The following is a 16,637-nucleotide window of genomic DNA, read 5'->3' on the forward strand; positions in this document are numbered from 1 at the left end:
CATTACAACTGTCATGGCATTGCATTTTCGTTTTAGATCAATTCAGCATACAAAAAAAGGAAACATTAGTGAAATGTTGACATTTTAAAAATATAGTCAAACAAACTTTTGAACTTCTTTGTTCAACACCTTCCAGATCAGGAATTGTATGGACAGATGCAGAATAAAAAAATCTTTTCTCATTTGCAATCATGTCCATTAGTGGCAACTTCACAAGAACAATACCTATTGAATACCACGGACTGTGGAAAGCTCCTGATCTGTCTTTTTTTAATACTAGTTGGATAACAACGTAACCTTATTTAGCTATATTGAGTATTATCAGTCAAATTATTAGCATACCTTTTCTTCCATAAAACATTTAATTAAAATGAGTTTCTGAAACATTGTCAGCCTTTCATTCCAGTGTCCTCTGACAACATATCCATTATCTTCTTTCAGAGAATCTGGTGGATAAGGTGGTAATTTTGACACATAACCTCCCCAAGTTGAAGGGTTGATACTAAGATCAAGACGTCCTAGAAAAATAGTTTACAAATGTAATCAAATATTAGGCTTGATCAGATTTTGAAAATAAGCTGTTACACATTTATTATTAAGTGAAAAAATGTGTTTTACATTAGAAAAAAATATTTTCCAAAGAATTAAAGCAGGTACCACTGCAAATCACTCCAACCCCAATGGCTGGCTTGTTTTGCCAAGTAAAGCTTGAGGAACATATCCACAATCTGCAAACTGTGATATAGTCACAGTATGTAATGAATTATTGAAGGAAAAAACTATAGTGAGTTGGAACACACACAATCACAGCTCAAGTCCCATGCATAAACTGAAACTAAGCCACAACAATGATTAGCTGATGATAATGATGCTAATTAATAATATTTTCAAATCTTGCAATTTTGTGGAATATAAAGTAAAATATTTGTGATTTACCTAATTTGACAGTTATGGGAGTTTCAAGTATTTCTATTGTGATCCCTTTAAAGCCTGGCAAAGTCTCTTCAAGGTCACAACATATGTGCCACGTTACAGTTCTCAACCAATGTTCTGGTGGTTTTGGAGGATATTCCTAAAAAATATAAAACTAGAATTCAATATCATATTGGTAATTTCAATGGAACAATCCTTTGTTGACATCTGCAGGTTTTTTTTCTTGCTGCTTTTCTTCTTGGCGGTAGAGGTCATGGGCATGCAAGGTGCTGCAGCATTAGCATGGAAGAGTAATAGAGTGCATTTTGTGTTGGCTCACACTGCGACACACTACACAACTGGTGGAGGGATTGAATGCTTCGTGTGGTGGAGGAAGTGCCAATCAAGTAGACTGTTTAGCCTTGGAGCATCTTTAATGTTATTGGAGCTCATTCAACCAAGCAAATTGAGAATACCTTCTCACACTCCTGGGCTGAACCTTCCATATTATTGAAAGGCTTTGGAGTGTTAGAGTGGGTTATTTATTGCAGTATATCCAACTTTTTATCTGCCCTTTTAGCCACATTATTTATTTGATTGATCCATTTGAGTATCTGATCATTAGTAACCTTGGGATCTTGACGGTAGAGGACATGATGATGATAACCCATGGACTATCAAATAGAGTTGACCAGACTTCCTCTTTTTAGAGAAGGTTATTGGTTGGAACTTGTGTGGAAAGAATGATGTTTGCCAGCTATCAGCCTTTATTTACTTCATGCTCTATACAGGCATGGTCTGTTTCATTTTCTGAGGAGTTGCAAGTAGAACTAGACATAGTGGAATCATCAGAGAACCTCCCCACTTCTCACTTACTGAGGGATGGAAAATCATTGATGAAGCTACCGATGATGCCTGTACCTAGGACACTGCCCTAAGGAACACCTGCAGTGCTGTCCTGAGACTGGGGTGATTAAACTCCCAACAACCACAACTGTCATCCTTTGTGTGAGGACTGAGTGAAATGCTTTCCCCCCTAATGCCCACGGACTTCAGTTTTACCATATGTCCTTGATTTCGCACTCAAATAAAAGCTGCCTCGACTTCAAGGGCGATCAGTCTCACTGCACCTCTGAAATTTAGCTCTTTGGCCAAGCTAGAATAAATTCAGAAGCCAAGGGTCCTGGTGAAATTCAAACTGAACTTCAGTAAGCAAATTATTGTGAAGTGCCATTTAGTAGCTCTGCTGACATTTTTCATGATTTTTCTGATGATTTTCCACAGATTGCTTGGGTGCTAATTAGTTGAATTGGATTTGTCCTGTTTTTTTGAACAAGACATGCTGGAATAATTTTCCACATCAGAGGGTAGATGTTAGTATAGTAACTCTACTTGAACAAGTTGGATAGAGACATAGCTAGTTCAGGACCATATCTTTGGTACTACAGGCTAGATGCTTCTTGCATTATCACACAACAGTTTGTTTTAATACCACATAGAGTGAATCTAATTGGTTGAAGTCTAGCTTCTGTGATTGTGTGAACCTCAGGGAATCCAAAGCTATATTCCTGTTTAATTTATCACCAAAATTAATAAAAATGAATAAGTAACCCATAATCAAAATATTGCAGATGCTGGAAATTAAAGTAGTGGCTCATTGGTGTAGGGATGTAATTCTCAATTTGGGTTTCCTTTTAATAAATAGTCCATCATCAGCATTACCTGGATATATTTATAGACACCAACTAAAAACAATTTCACACACAACATAGGCATAACATTACAGCTAGTCAAGTTTAGAAACCAAGCATAATGCTTTGAACCATTGTTTGTCTAGGTCAGCATTTCAAATGATATAATTATTTCTTGTTCAGATCAATCAATTTGCATTTCTAGATTGTACCTTTTCCAAGCTTCCCACTCCCCTGAGGAAAAAGTTCCATTCAGGATCTGAGATTTCATTGTCCTGCCGTAGGATCTCTGTACAGAGCAGGAAACTGTAGACAAGTTTGTGTTGTTCGAAGAGGCCTCTGGAAACAATAGTGTATATGGCAAACAATGTTGTGTTTAACAGAATCTTCAGACGTTTCTGCAGGTTATAGGTCTTGTCAGATAATTCAATGGTTGTATTAAATAACTATCAAAAGAAAATTGAGAATTTAATGATCATTCCTTGTTATTGAATTCCATGTGAATATTTGTACCACTTTTGAAGAACCAAAACAATCTATTTCTATTCTGCCAAATGCATATGGTAATTGACAGCACAAAACCATATATGTCTATCCACGGATTTCCATTGAATTAGTTGATCTCTTACAGAGTGAAGAGTGGGTGATCTACAATTGGTATATGTTTTCCACCTGGTGTTGGACATTTAATAAACTCAGGGCTTTGAATTATAAAAATGAAACAGAAACTCATACTTCCAAGTTTTATATCTACCAAATAAAATTCAGTATTACTTTGGACAGCGAAATACTTCAAGTAAAGTAAAATTACTTATCCCCAATTTCTCCGAGAATGTTGCATTGGCAGTGTTGGCATCTGATATATGACATTAAGATTTTTGGACTAGGAGATAATGATATTGTTCAATATTTTTCCAATGTGTTGTTTATAATGAATTGGGCAATAACAGTTGTCAATTTCCAATTAGGTTTCTGCAATTAGTTTTATATCTCTTCTGCTTTTAATTATCCATGTATGTCACATTTTACAATATTGGGCAAACAAGCAAGTATTCCCAGTTCTTTAGCATCTGAAATTATAATTAAACAGTGGGAATTATATAAGAGTAACCTTGATTGATCTTGTCTCCTTTGTTCCTTCCATTTCCTGGGAAATCACTCAATTTACTTAACATTTCCACAGGGATAAAAATTATAACTTAAGAAATCACATCTATGAAACTAGCCAGTGCAACCACCTTTTTATTTTAATTTCAAAAGTCATTGCAAAAGATTGCTGACCACAACTTCTAGAATGTTGTATTTATGGTTTTACAAATCTCATTAACACCTGAACCTACTGACTTCTGCTGCAGGATGGCCACCCTCAAATGGAGTAGGTCTGTGAAACATTGTTTACATGTGACTTTATACAGCATACAGTTGAAAGACACTAGTAAATCAATCATATCCAAGCCAATCCCATTCCCAGCCAATGGTCCCTCAAGCACTGTTAGGCATGGGAAGTTTTGTCTTATCTCAGCCAGCCGTACAAAGAGCATTCTTGCTCTGATTGAAGGCTGCTGCTCAGTATATTTTCAACAAAGAAACTTAAAAGTTTTTTCAATTCAAAACTAAAAATAAAATCTGTAATATTAAAGACCATAAACGAATCTCAAGCAAATATTTTGCAAGCATTACTTAATTAAAAATGCAAACCTGTTTGAAGTATTTTAAAGAAAACTGGTACATGGGATCTATTTCAGACAAACTGGCAACAACAAAATACATAACAGATCCACGAGCAGCCACAGGACGATATTTCTCACGAGCAGAATTAATTTTTTGTTCCGTGGCCTCGGCTTCTTCCAATCGGACTTTAATAGCACCTGAAGTAACCTGTGGAAAAGCACAGTTAAATCAATTCCTTGCAATAAAAATACATCCTAATTTCAATTCTGTTACTGTTCCTTTTACTGTCCCTAATGTTGTGATAATTTTCTGAGTCCATGCTATGATTCATCTAATTATGGCATAATTGAATTCAAGAACAACCTCAAGGAGCTGAACAACCTGCTCCTCTTGCCAATATTATCTGCCAATGCTTTTCTATCAGGAAATTAACCCATAATCTTCAGGCATTAAATATGCTGCTATTCCAAATTCAACAACTTCTGATTTAAAATTCCATTGGATATAGAACACCCATGCTCTCTCGCTTTCCACAGGTCAATAACCTTATTAACAATCAGGTGATTATCTCACAATGTAGGAACTTTCTCTTCCATTTAACTTCAGGCAATATATTTAGGTACATTGCCTTTGGCTATTAATTTCCCCCTCACCTCCCTGCCCTCATAACCCCACAATCCTTTCCCCATATCACAAACTTGCCTTTCATATTATTGATTTCATAGCCTGTCTAGAGTAAGCAAAGATGGAAACAATTTTCCTGCCTCTGCTTGTGAAATCATCCTCTTCAGGAGCATAATAAAGGAAAAGTGGTTGCAGGCCATTGCAGTAAGTCTCTTGGCAAGACTTCCTCATGAGAACAAACTTAGACTTTTGGTTATTCAGTGAGAAGGTAGGATATATCATTTTGCTATCCTGCCTTATTTTCTTTCCAATTTGCACATGTCCCAGCTTTCAGACTGCCCCTAATCACTGTCAACCAGAGAATCATAGTCATAGAGTCACAGAGCAATACAGCACAGATACAAGCCCTTCAGCCCAGTGAGTCCACGTCAACCACAGTGCCCATGCAGCTAGGTCCCTTTTAAATATTTCCCCTCTCACCCTAAGCCTAAGCCTATGTCCTCTAGCTTTGGATTCCCCTAGCCTATGGAAAAAACTGTTGCCATCCACCTTATCTATGCCTCTCATAATTTTAAACACTTTTATATGGTCACCTCTCATTTTTCTACATTCCAAAGAATAAAGACCTAGCCTGCCCAACTTCTCCCTATAACTCAGGCCTTCCAGTCCTAACAACATCCTCATAAATATTCTGTGCACTCCTTCCAGTTTAACCATGTCTTTTCTATAATAGGGCGACCAAAACTGTAGACAGTACTCCAAGTTCGGCCTCACCAATAACTTATACAACTGTCCCAACTCCTATACTCAATGCCCTGACTGATGGAGGCCAGTGTGCTAAACACCTTTTTCACCACCCTGTGTACCTGTGACACTGCTTGCAATGAACTATGCACTTGTACTCCTAGGTCCTTCTATTCCATTACACTCCCTAGTGCCCTACCATCCATAGTATAAGTCCTACGCTGATTTGACTTTCCAAAATGCATCACCTCACACTTATCCATTTTGAAATCCATTTGCCATTGCTCAGCCTACTTCCCGAACTGATTAAGATCCCTCTGTTATCTATGATAACCTTCTTCACAATCAACAACACCTCCTAATTTTGGGCCATCCGCAAACTTACTGATCAAGCCTTGTGCACACAAATAACAAGGATCTCAACACCAACCCCTGCGGCACACCATAAGTCGCTGGCCTCCATTCCAGGAAACAACTTTCAACCACCACCCGCTGCTTCCTACCTCCCAGCCAATTTTGAATCCACCTAACCAGCTCTCCTTGGATTTCATGGGGCCTAACCTTCCAGACCAGCTTACCATGCAGGACCTTGTCAAAGGTCTTGCTAAAGTCCCAATAGACAACATCCACTGCCCCACCTTCATCTACCCCTTTAAAAAGATTCATCAAGCATGACTTTCCATGCACAAAGCCATGCTGACTCCTCCTAATCAGACTTTGTCCATCTAAATGCTGGTAGATCCTGTCTCAGAGGATTCACTCTAGTAAGTTCTCCACCACTGGTGTCAGGCTGACCAGCCTATAGTTCCCTGGCATGCCCTTTCTACCCTTCTTAAACAATGGAATAACATTAGCCAACTTCCAGTCTTCAGGAACTTCACCAGTGGCTAACAATAAAGCAAATATCTCCTCAAGGACTTCCACAATTTCTCCTCTAGCCTCCCAGAAAGTCCAAGGATGCACTCAGTCAGGCCCTGGGGATTTATCCACCTTAATGAGCTGTAAGGCTGCAAACGCCTCCTCCCTGGTAATATGAACTTTATCAAAAATATCTCCCTTATCTCTTGAGCAACCATAACTTTCTCTTCCGTAAATGCCAAGGGGAAATATTCATTAAAAATACCACCCATCTCCTGTGGCTCGAGACATAGGCAGCCCTGTTGATCTCTAAGGGAACTTACTCTCTCTCTAGCCACCCTTTTATTTTTTATATAGCTTTAGAACCTCTTGGGATTTTCCTTAACCTTACCTGCCAGATCCATCTCATACTCTCTCTTTGCCCTCCTGATTTCCCTCTTAAGTAAATTCTTAATCTTTTTATCATTATCAAGGGATTCACTCGTCCCCGACCTCCTAAACCCAATGTATGCTTCCTTCTTTTTCTTGACCAGAGCCTCAATATCTCTCATCACCCAGGGTTCGCTAAACTTACTAGGTTTACCTTTCACCCTAACAAGAACATGCTGCCCTTGGACTCTTGATATCTCACTCTTAAAAGCCTCCCACTTGCCATTCATTCTTTTCCCTTCAAACAGGTTCACTCAATTGTCCTCTGCTGGATCTTGCCTAATTCCCCCAAAGTAGCCCTGCTCCAGTTTAGGACCCTAACCTGTGGATCTGTCCTACCCTTTTCCATCACTAATTAAAACTAATACAATTATGGTCACTACTGCCAAAGTGCTCCCTGACTGCCACTTCCGTTACTTGCCCTACCTCATTCCCTAAGAGGACATCCAATATTGCACCCTCCCAAGTAGGGTCCTCTATATATTGACTCAGGAAATTTTCCTGGACACATTTCACATACTCCAGCTTGTCCAGGCCTTTAACACTGTGGGTGGCCTAGTCAATATTGGGGAAATTAAAATCTTCCACTAATACAACCCTATTATTCTTACAACTATGAGTAATTTCTCTACACACCTGCTCCTCAAGTTCCCACTGACTATTGGGGGTCTATAATACAGCTCCACTAGAGTGACCCTCCTCTTCTTGTTTCTAAGTTCTACCCAAGTGGCCTCATTGGACAATCCCCTAAGAATGCCATCTCTAAGTACTGCTGTTACGTCCTCCCTTATCAAAATGGCAATACCACCCTCCTCACTTACCTGTGTCTCTGTCACGCCTGTAGCATCTGTATCCTGAAACATTGAGCTGTCAGTCCTGCCCTTCTCTCAGCCATATTTCTGCTATGGCTATAAAGCCCAATCCCCAGAGCCAATCCACAATCTTAGTTCGTTGACCTTACCTGTTAAGCCTCATGCATTAAAATAAATGCAGTTTAACTGAGTATTCTTTACCCTCCCTTTACTGTGCCCCTGAGTATCCTGATTACTAAGCTTGCTCTTGCTGGCTACTACTTTATCCCATCACTTGACCCTGCTCAAAGTCCCATCTCCCCTGCCAATCTTGTTTAAACCCTCCCGTGTAGCACTAGCAATTTTCCTCGCAAGGATATTGGTCCCTCTCTGGTTCAAGTGCTACCCGTCCCTCTTGTACGGGTCACCCCTGCCCCAGAAGAGATCTGAATGATCCAAGAACCTGAATCCTTGCCCCCTGCACCAACTCCTCAGCCATGCATTCATCTAGCCTATCTTTCTATTTCTGACCTTGCTAACACGTGGCACCGGGAGTAATCTGGAGATCACTACCCTCGAGTTCCTGCTTCTTAACTTCTTACCTAACTCCCTATACTCATTCTGCAGGGCCTCATCCATTGTTCTTCTTATGTCGTTTGTACCAATGTATACAATGACCTCTGGCTGTTCTCCACCCCCCCCCCCCCCACCCCCCGCCCCTTCGAGAATGTTGTGCAATATTCAGTACGAGTTCCAATGACTGGGTGAAGAAATGAAGACAAACATTGAATTTTACTTTAAAATGATGCAATACAAGATTACCACAGTTCCAGTTCAAAGTTCTTACACAAGGAGCACCAGTCAGGAGTTATTCTGGGTCTTGGGTCCAATGAAATAGGTAATTGGTCTACGGTGAGGTGAAGTGAAGAAATATAGGTAATCGCTTCCTCACAGCTTCCATACACAAAAAAGTATACTCTATTCTATCTTTCAATTCTTATTTCATTTCTCAAAAACTCACCTTTTAATAATAAATAGAATATAAGAATAACATTACAAAGAATATTCCTATGTGCTGAGCACTCTAGTTGCTGATCTAAAGCGTTGTTTCCTCTAGTGATTTTACCTATTTGATATCATTGTACTGTCACAATCCCACTTTAAACGGAAGTCCTTGTACTCATTGCTTTGGAACAAATATTCATCTGCACCCACAGAGATGTGGTTAAGGGTTAAAGCTCTAAAGGACATGTGCACAGAAATTACGTCATTAATTTCTGTGCACATCTGACACATCAAGCACTTTACTGTCACAAACATGATTCATGACTGGAAGTGCAGGTCTTGTTTGTGGACTGGCACTATTCAACCTGATCCTCAAACTTCTATAAAATGTCTTATGTTCAACACAAATAATGGGAGTGGAGATAAGTTATAGTATGTGCAGTGTTAGATTATGACAATATGCAGAAATTGATAAATATTTTACTCTCTATATAAAAAGTTCCCTATTGTTACAGACTCATCTCACTGATTCAAGATTCAAAACAGAAAAGACGTGTATTTTTTAAATGGTGAGGGATTGAGGAATATTGATAGTCAAAGTGATCTAGGTTTGATTGTACACAAGTTACTGAAAGGCAACATGCAGATGCCACAAGCAATTAGAATGGCAAATGCTATGTTGCCTTTTATTATGAAAGGATTTGAGTACAGGAGTAAAGATGTCTTACAGCAATTATATATGGCCTTAGTGTAGTGTGCACACTTATGGTTTACTTTCCATAGAGAAAGTGCAGTGAAGAATCACTAGAATGGTTTCTGGGATGCCAAATTTAATGTATGGGTATTGATTGAGTAGAATTGGCCTGCATGCTCTAGACCTTAGAAGAAGAAGAGATCTAATTGAAACTTAAGATTTTTTAATATTATAGGAATCAAGGGACATAGGGATAGATCAGGGAAATGGCATTAAAGAAGAAGAGCAGCCATGATGATTATGAATGCCAAGGTAGACTCAAGGGCTAAATGGCCTAATCCTGTTCCTATTTCTCATATCCATTTGAATAAAGCAATTGACATTACTGTTGTTTACGAAAAGGACTGAGAACCAGTAAATCTGCTGTGATATTCTTTGTGGACAAAGTTTATAAATGGGGCACAGGGACTTCTTTGGTTCCAATTACACTAGTATGCTATCATTTGCTAGCTCTCTGGGTTTTTGGTATGCTGTGTACTGTGTTCCCTTGCACTCAGGTGATAGTTCCCATTGTAAACTTGTAGAAATGTCAAATGCAATTAGTAGATGTATTTAAACATCCAAGCCAATGAAAAGCACATTAAAATGTGCAGAACGAAATAAGGTTTCTCACCCCAAATATTATTTTTAGTTATGAAAATCAAAAACTGCACATTCTGATGAAGCATTGAAGATCTAAAATATTCATTGCTTCTCTTTCCATAAATGCTGCCTGAATTACTGAGATTTCCAGCATTTTCTGTTTTTTTAATGTTATTTTTATTTATGTTGAGTGAAATACATATGGAGCAGGAATTGGGGTAACTCCTCAGCAGCTCTTTTCCTAACAGTATAATGACATCATCATAATGCACCTAAGACGGTAAACATTATTTTAGTTTAATGTCTCATCCTAAAGGTGGCACCTCCAGACCTGTAACTCTCCCTTCACTCTGCTTTGGTGAACTGGCCTGGAGAGTCAGCCTAGATTCTGTGTTTTTTGTCTTTGAAGTGATATCAAACCCAAAATCTTCTGACTCCAAATGAACCATTGTTAAAAGAACAGGAACATTGAGATATTGAGCATTTAGGCATAACAAAAAATGAAAAAATAGCAATTGGCACTGCAATGTGGTATTTCTGCTGGTTTTATTCTTTTTCCTTCAGCACCCATTTTAAATGGAGGAATTGAAGTTCTATGTGTGGAGTTCTAATTAGCTGTCAAAGTTCAAAATACAATACTTTAATATAATTTACTTAAGTAACACCTAACATGCTGCTTATAGATCAAGTAGATATTTGATGCATCACTTGCTTGGGCACCAATCTCATTTATTTCCCATTGAATACATGTCACTGCTGCCAATCATTACTGTATTTCAGCATTCCCTAAAGCAGGAGAGGTCAATGATGATTTCCATACATGAATCTAAACTTATGTTGTTTCTTAATGTAATGTATCTTTAATCATGGAACATGCTGTGCATCCATATATGTAGTTATACTATTGGACAGCAGTGTCATGTAGTGTACCTGCTCTCAATAATGTAACAGTTTCATTGGCATTCACCTTGTAGCAACAGCTCAGAGACTCAACATGTAAATAGCAAGTGTCTCGTGAATAAACTTTTACCTCTTTGAATTTATAGCACATGTATCTCATGAAGACAATGCAGTCTAGTGTAGGATGGTAGTTTTTTTGAGATTGTTGGAGAAATTTGATGACTTGTGTGGAAAGGTTCAGGTGAGTTTGGAGAATGTACGCTGATTTTTTCATGAAATCTATTTTTTTCTAAGACTTCCATGTATACTGATGTGAGTGCATAACACAGCAAGCCACAATGACAAGTGGACAGTGTCTTTTAATTATCACTGGACTCTTGGACACACCAAATCAGTTCCATATGTAGACTCTGAAAACCAGTTACTAGACTTAATTTACAGTTCTTATTTTTTTTTAATTGAGGTTGTGTGTTGTTTTATTTCACAGTTGCTTAAAAAAAGGGAGCAGAGTTTAATGCATCGTTCGGCATGGAACGTGCTGTTTTAAGTATATGCCTGTGTGTTTTCAATGTGATTAAACTGGATGCAAAGTTACGTGTTCTTTCTGCTTCTCAACAATGTAACAGCTTGACAGACATTCATTTTGCAACAGCCTCGAGCCTGAGCATGTAAATTATAAATATATTGTATTGTAAATAAAGCTTTACCTCTTTGGATATATATTTGCTGTTTAACAATGTACTTATAGGGATATTATAGTGGATAAATGCAAATCAAGAAACAGCAGATGCTGGAAATCTGAAATATAAAAAAGAAAATGCTGGAAACACTCAACAAGTCAGGCAGCGTATTCCCATGGCAACCCCAGACTCGCCATATATTTCCTTTTTCCCATCTATCTCTTCATCACCTTCTTTATATCTTGAAACTAGCTTGTTTTATCTCTTTCTCTGTTCCACTGAAATGTATTTGTTGTAAAATATTAACCCTACTTCTCTTTCCATAGACATTACCAGATTTGCTGAGTGTTTCCAGTATGTTGAGGGCAAACACATCAGACATAAACTTGCCTCGTAAATTTCCTTTAAACTTTCCCCCTCTCACTTTAAAGCTATGCCCTCTAGTATTTGACACTTCCACCCTGGGAAAACAACACTGACCATCTCTCTTATCTACGCCTCTCAAAATTTTATATACAGTACTTCTGTCGGGTCGCTCCTCAGCCTCTGATGCTTCAGATAAAACAATCCAAATTTGTCCAGCCTCGCCTTATAGCTAATACTCTCTAATACAGGTGGCTACCTGGTGAACGTCTTCTGCACCCTCCCCAAAGCCTCCACATCCTTCCCGTAATGCAGCAACCAGAACTGCACAAAATACTCCAAATATGGCCTAACCAAAGTATCATTCAGTTACAACATGACTTCCCAACTTTTATCTTCAATGCCCAACTAATGAAGTCAAGTATCCCATACGCCCTCTTTACCACTTTGTGTACTTATGTTGCCACCTTCAGGGAGCAATGGACTTGCACCCCAAGATCCCTCTGTACATCAATATTCCAAAGAGTTCTTACATTTACTGTATACTTTCCTCTCACATTTGACCTCCCAAAGTGCAACACCTCACACTTGTTCGGATTCCACCTGCTATTTCTTTGCCTATATTTCCAGCTGGTCTACATCCTGCTGAATCCTTTGACAACCTTCCTCACTATCTACAACTCCGCCAATTTTTGTGTCACCTGCAAATTTACTAATCAGCCTATCTATATTTTTGTCCAAATCATTGTCATATATCACAAACAACAGAGCTCCCAGCACTGATCCTTGTGGAACACTGCTGGTTACAGACATCCAGTCAGAATAATACGGCTCCACAACTACCCTTTGTCTTTTATGGCCAAGCCAATTTTGAATCCAATCTACCAAGTTTCCATGAATCCCATGTGTCTTAATCGTCTTGATCAGCTTACCATGAGGGACCTTGTCAAAGGCTTTACTAAATTCAATGTATCCAATATCCACTGCCCTACCCTCATCAATCATCTTTGTCACCTCCTCAAAAAACTCAATTGTTTGTAAGACATGACCTCTCTACACAAAGCCATGCTGACTGTCCCTATTATAAGTCTATGTTTTTCTGGATGCGAGTAGATCCCATCCCTAAGAATCTTCTCCAATAACTTCACTGAAGCAAGGCTCACTGGCCTATAATTTCCTGGTTTGTCTATATTGCTGATTTTAAACAGAGGAACAAAACCGTCTATTCTCCAGTCCTCTGGCACCTCACTTGAGGCCAAAGAGGATATGAATATCTCTGTCACAGCACCAGCAATCTTCCCTCTTGTCTCTCTGGATAACCTGGGATAGATCCCATCAGGCCCAGTGGATTGGAAAATTGCAGATGTAATTCTCTTGTTTAAGATGGGAGGAAAACAAAAAGCAGGAAACTAAATTATTTTAATATTTGCTTTGGGAAGACACTAAAGTCTATAAACAAGGAAGAAATAACTAGTATTTAGAAAAGCTGATTGCAATCAGACTACGCCAACATGATTTCATGAAATGATTTCATAAAAGGAAATCATGTTTGGCAAATTTCCAAGAATTCTTCAAGAACACAACAAGAAGAGTCAATAGAAGAGAGCCTATAAATGTATGGTTTTTTTAGATTTCTTGAAGGCATTTGATAAGGTGGCACATAAAAGATTAGGGCACAAAATAAGAGCTCATGAATTAGGGGAAGTGTATTTATGTGGATGATGATTGGTTTTCACAGAGAAGACAGAGAGTCAGGATGAACAGATTTTTTTCAAATGGAAAGATGTAACTGGTGTTAATTACCTTTAATTATTTTCTATCTATGTTAATGACTTGGAGGAGGGAACAGAGTATAAGGTATCCAGATTTGCTGATGACACAAAATAGATGGATGGCCTGCTGCAATGACACTATTTACACTCTGCAACGGATTATAGATAGGTTTAGTGAGTGGGCAAACATTTGGCAAATGGAGTTTAATGTAGGAAAAGTGAGTTCATGCACTTCTGTGGGAAGAATCAAAGACTAGGATAAAACAAATAGCACGAGCTAGAAAATGATATTGGGACACTCAGTGGTATTCCAGTTATTGTCACCTTCGTAGGGGCCTGTGGCAAGGAGGTTGGATCCTTTGCAATGCATAAAACTGTCCATTTATACTAATATTAAACAAGCAAACAATAATTATTCACAAAATATCTAAAGCTGTTTCCTTACAATGGTTCATGTCTCATTACTTCAAAAAATGGACAGCCTCTATCCATAAATTTTGTAAACCTTAGATCTTTGATAACCAAGAAATATCATTGAAATGTGCAATGTTTTAATAAATTAACCAGCTGTTTACACATCTCTAGGCACCAAGTAGAAACTCTCAAAATTAAGGGAAATTAGTCCTGTTACCAGTTTGATCAACATTATGAAACATGATAATGAGAACAAATCAACATGAAAAGCCACCATTTTGGGGATGGAAATTAAGTAATGAGAATGTATATAAAAATCATAGGCATGTCTAAATGTTGGGGATAGCAATGTGAAGTCTGACTAAGAAAATTAATCACATGATGTAATACGAAACACCCGAAGCTATTGGTAGAACAGATCTGGAATTTCATTAATTTAGCAAACTTCCACACTTCTTCAAATCAGAACATTGGGTATTAGAAGATCCTTTTGAAGATTTTTCAACAGAAGGCAAATAAATACTCCAAATTCAAAGATAGTGCTCTTTGTATTGAAAAACATATTTCATAAAACAAATTACCTTTGACTCTTGAAGAGTGTTTATTAATTCTTCATTATCCAGAATGTTACCTTCTGAAGTAAAAAGCAGCTTCAAGATTCTATCTTCAATAGCTTTCAACTGATTTTTATCAGAGTTGATTTGAACAATTAACTGATTTCTTTGTTCTTCAAGTTCAGGTTTCTCGATTCTTACAACATCACTGTAAAAGAGCACACCAGAAGAATCATATAATGACAAGTAATACAAAGCAGCAAAAATTAAACTGCTCGAAGAACTCAATGGGTCAAGCAGCATCTGTAGAGGAAAAGGATGGTTGACTTTTCAAGTCAAGACCCTGCATCAAGGCTTAATACAAAGCAGCCTAGTTTCAATTCTAGTTTCAGTCTAGTTCTAGGCAGTTATAAACTGTAATCATATCAAATAGGGCCAATCTCGTCATAAACTATTTATCACAACACTTTGTGAAAGGCATTCTTGTCACTTCTACAAAGAGAAAAGATGCAGTTCCCAAGAAATAATGGATAATATTAATGAGTTCTCCTGCCAACAATTTTTGTTCACATTTTCTTCACACCACAGCTTGTAGGGTGTTCTGAAGAGTGAGGGTGAACAGTCAGTAGTTGTGGCAGATGTCATTACAAGCAATAAGGGTAGAAAAAGAGATGAGGTCCTGCAGCATGTAGTTAGGGTGATAGGTGGCAGATTAAAAACCTTTAAGATTGTAATCTTTGGATTACTTCCAGTGTCATGCGCTTCTAATTATAGGAATAGGAAGATAGGTCAGATGAATGCATGGATAAAGGGATGGTGTAGGAGGAAGGCTTTACATTTTTGATCATTGGGAACATTTCTGGGGTAGGTCAGATCTGCACAAAGAGGATGGGTTGCACTTGAACCAGAACAGGTCCAATATCTTGGGCGCAGAACGGTTTGACTTTTTCCAGGGGATGGAGGTGGCAAACGGCTGGATCGTGGATTTCATGTGTTACAGTCTGTACCACTATTTGGGGGCAGGGATGTTCGAAGAGTTCCAAATGATGAGGGATGCCATGAATGGTCATCAGCCCCCTCTCCCGCTGCCCCCACCTACCATATTTATCTCTCTATCTATCTCTATCTCTCGATCTCTCTCTCTCGATCCCTCTCTCTATCTATCCAGCACTCACTTTCCTACGACAGATCGTCCCCGGGTAATGACCGAGGTCCGTTTCTACAGATGTCCTTATGTTGATTTTGTCCGTCAGTCGGAAAATACACAAAATTCACTCGATGTGGTAACTGCACCTCCACAGTACTGTACTGTAATGAATGACACCATTATGTGTGGAATTATAATGCAACTGGAATCAAAATTCCATTTGGATCTTAATATATAGCAATAAATAACTGAAGCTTGTAGTGATTTAGGACTAATTGACGCTGGATGTGAACTGTACGTAACTGTTCTGATTTACATACAAATTCACCTTATGAACAGACTCAAAAACAGAACTCGTTCGTAATCTGGGAACTTCCTATAGTCCCTCTTGGGATGAGGCAGTAATAGGCCTAATCCGAGGGAATGAAGCTGTCAAGTGGATGAAGTGCCAGTGGGTGAAAGCTTTGGGAAAAGTGACCATAACTCAGTAAGTTTTAAAATGGTTATAGAAAGGAATAAGGATAATCTGGAAATTAAGTACCTGAATTGGAGAAGGCCAATTTCAATATCATTTGACAGGTCCCGGCACATGTAGAGTGGGAGCAGCTACTTGCAAGTCAAAGGTCAAATTCAAAATCAAGCATATATGCACAGGTGCAATGAGAAACTTACTTGCAGCAGCATAGATTAAACATAAATTATACACAATTTTTAAAAGAAAGAACACAATTAGAACAAAAAAAAAT

At 38.4% G+C, this 16,637-nt stretch overlaps 1 protein-coding gene across 1 annotated transcript in view; it reads right to left on the reverse strand.

Moving 5' to 3' along the window:
- Positions 1-16,637, reverse strand: part of LOC127572582 (dynein axonemal heavy chain 6-like) — a 320,765-nt gene that overhangs the window by 73,893 nt on the left and 230,235 nt on the right. The window contains 5 exon segments of the mRNA XM_052019999.1: positions 343-518; positions 937-1,072; positions 2,816-3,049; positions 4,302-4,481; positions 14,772-14,952. Of these exon segments, the coding sequence (XP_051875959.1) occupies positions 343-518; positions 937-1,072; positions 2,816-3,049; positions 4,302-4,481; positions 14,772-14,952 (907 nt within the window).

Source organism: Pristis pectinata, chromosome 7, assembly GCF_009764475.1.
Source record: "Pristis pectinata isolate sPriPec2 chromosome 7, sPriPec2.1.pri, whole genome shotgun sequence".
Classification (NCBI taxonomy): Eukaryota; Metazoa; Chordata; class Chondrichthyes; order Rhinopristiformes; family Pristidae; genus Pristis; species Pristis pectinata.